General features: G+C 41.9%; 1 protein-coding gene across 1 annotated transcript in view; it reads left to right on the top strand.

Moving 5' to 3' along the window:
- Positions 1–2500, top strand: part of LOC138010984 (neuronal cell adhesion molecule-like) — a 14646-nt gene that overhangs the window by 4415 nt on the left and 7731 nt on the right. The window contains exon 4 of the mRNA XM_068858008.1: positions 1690–1974. Within this exon, the coding sequence (XP_068714109.1) occupies positions 1690–1974 (285 nt within the window). The remainder of the gene's footprint in view (positions 1–1689; positions 1975–2500) is intronic.

The raw sequence follows: 2500 nt of genomic DNA, 5'->3' as shown, positions 1-2500 counted from the left end.
CATAAGATCCGAGGCTCTGGTGACGAGAATGATTCAACTGACTGAAAGCCTGGGGGGACTTGATAAGGCAGCAGCAATGAGCGGTGCTTATAAATTGAAACGTTAACTAGGGCTTTTAACAGGGTGTTTATTAGTATAAAACCCTGATAAGAAGGAGTTAACCAGCATTAAAAAAGGATATGAGGTAAGCGAGAGAATCCCTCATATTTAGCCCAGCTACTTGAAATCTACAATTGGCTTGGTGCCATACTGCGTGATTCTTTCAAGAACGACATCTCATTGGGCAGTTAATGTGAAAGTGGACTCTCGCGGTCATGGAAATAGATGGAAATAAACTTCGCGGTATGGGCGCAATCAGGAGCTTATTTAGACTGCGAGAAGTCTCTTCTTTGCCCTAAATCGTTGAAACGAACGAACACTTCAAGAGGATGACGACACAGAAATGTACCAAAATGCAAAACGTACGGCCTGGGCGCCCAGATCTATTGTTTTCGCTCGTTAAGTTAATGTTTCGTGTAGTTTTCGTTATCGTGGACGTCGTTCTTTGGTAATCACGGTCCTAGTGAATTAGCTACTAATTTTTGGCTATAAGAATCCCACGGTGCATGTTCTCCTGCATAGAGTTTCCCAGAGCCTTGGGGTCATGCGCAGACATACGATCCGAGGATGTGGAGCTGATTAACTTAATGCGAAGACAAACAATTAAGGGCGTCGCTTCAGGTACTGTTTTTGTTCGAAGGCATTCAAGCATGACTGATAATCCAAAGTGACGAGCAACATACAGCAACACAGAGAAGACAGAGAAGGGCCCCTCAAAATATTCCCTGGGCGAGAAAAGTGATGATAACATCTTACAGCATATTACGGACATATTGCCATAAGGGGCATTTTTTATTGCACAAATTATCACAGCTCTGCATACGAATACGACCACGGTTGATTGACAAATCATTCGTATGTACACTTAACAAATTGACGTCAGTTTTTCATGCGTCTGTTCTGTTATTGATCATGAATTGCGTCATAACATTGTTAAAGTAGCTGTGGATCCACGAGGCGATAGCCGAAAGGATCCGCAGACTATTTTGACAATGTTATGACGAAATTCATTGTCAATAACAGGACAGGTGCAGGGATGGCGCAGTGGTGAGAGCACTCGCCTCCCACCAATGTGGCCCGGGTTCATTTCCCAAACTCGGTGTCATATGTGGGTTGAGTTTGTTGGTTCTCTACTCTTCGCCCAGAGGTTTTCTCCGGGTACTCCGGTTTCCCCTCTCCTCAAAAACCAACATTTGACTTGATTTACTTTCATTGCGCATTTCAGTTTACAGTGTCCCCAATTAGCGCTCCAGCGCTAGAACGACTAGACACTTAAATAAAGTTCCTTTCCTTTTTACAGACGCATGAAAAACTGACATCAATTTGTTTTTTGCACTAACAAAAAGGCAGAGGGCTCAAAATGAAGTCAAAACACGAGAAGATAGCGAGACAAAAATGCGAGAAACTTTAATCTGACGCGAGCAATTTCGCGTCATTATCGCATAAATTATAAATTTATGTGTCTGTCCGCTCATTGACAATAAAAATTAGCCAATGAACGCGCGAGAATTTTTGCAGTCATTGTAAAAAGGCCTTTGCCTTTGACAGTGGGTCTTCGTCTTTAATTGCTTGATGTTTTATTCTTCGTAGTACCAAGTGCCCCTCGCAGTCTCTCGCTACACATTCAAAACCAGTCCTTCATTTTGCTGCAGTGGAATTCACCTGAGCACAGCAATGGAGTCATCACAGACTATCAAGTCACCATTCAAAGGCTTCCCGTCTCACGCATGGCTATCACAGGTCATACCAATGGCAGCTCAACTGAAATTCGACTCCACTATTTGGAATCAAAAGCATCGTACAGGTTTTCAGTATTGGCAGTGAACAGAATGGGAACTGGTCCACCTGCGGTTGTTACATTTGACCTTTCGACAGGTTGGTATGACTGTGTCAAAGCGACACAAAATTGCTTATCTTGCACCATTCCATCTTTTGTTGTTAATTGTTATAATGATAATAGCATTATATTCGGCAATCAGACATGCCTTCATGAAAGAGAGATACCGAAGTCGCCTTATAGAGCGGGATTTCCTAGCCGGTACAAAATATGCGTTTATTTTGTTTGGGGACAATTTCATGTGCATGAATCATTATTTTTTAACTGATGCATGAACTAGCAATCTAAACAATACGTCAGAGAAAATGCTCGCTCATACTCGAACTAGTTGTTCGCCCTATTCACGTGCTCCTGTAATTGCACTGTAATAAGGGAGTAACGATAACATTAATTTTTATGGGAGGGGTGGGATGGTAAGGGAGGGGGAGTGCATTTTGATCTCAGAGTGAAATTGCGAGCGTTAATAAATAGTAATGTAATTCTTGAATATGATGGATATTCTTTTAACTTCTCTGCAAACTTAAAGTGAGTGTTCACGGTAGATCAAGGTGTTTTTTTTTTTCA

This window comes from Montipora foliosa, chromosome 7 (assembly GCF_036669935.1).
Source record: "Montipora foliosa isolate CH-2021 chromosome 7, ASM3666993v2, whole genome shotgun sequence".
Lineage (NCBI taxonomy): Eukaryota > Metazoa > Cnidaria > Anthozoa > Scleractinia > Acroporidae > Montipora > Montipora foliosa.
The sequence above is the reverse complement of the archived record's forward strand: the minus strand, read 5'-3'. Positions and strand labels throughout refer to the sequence as shown.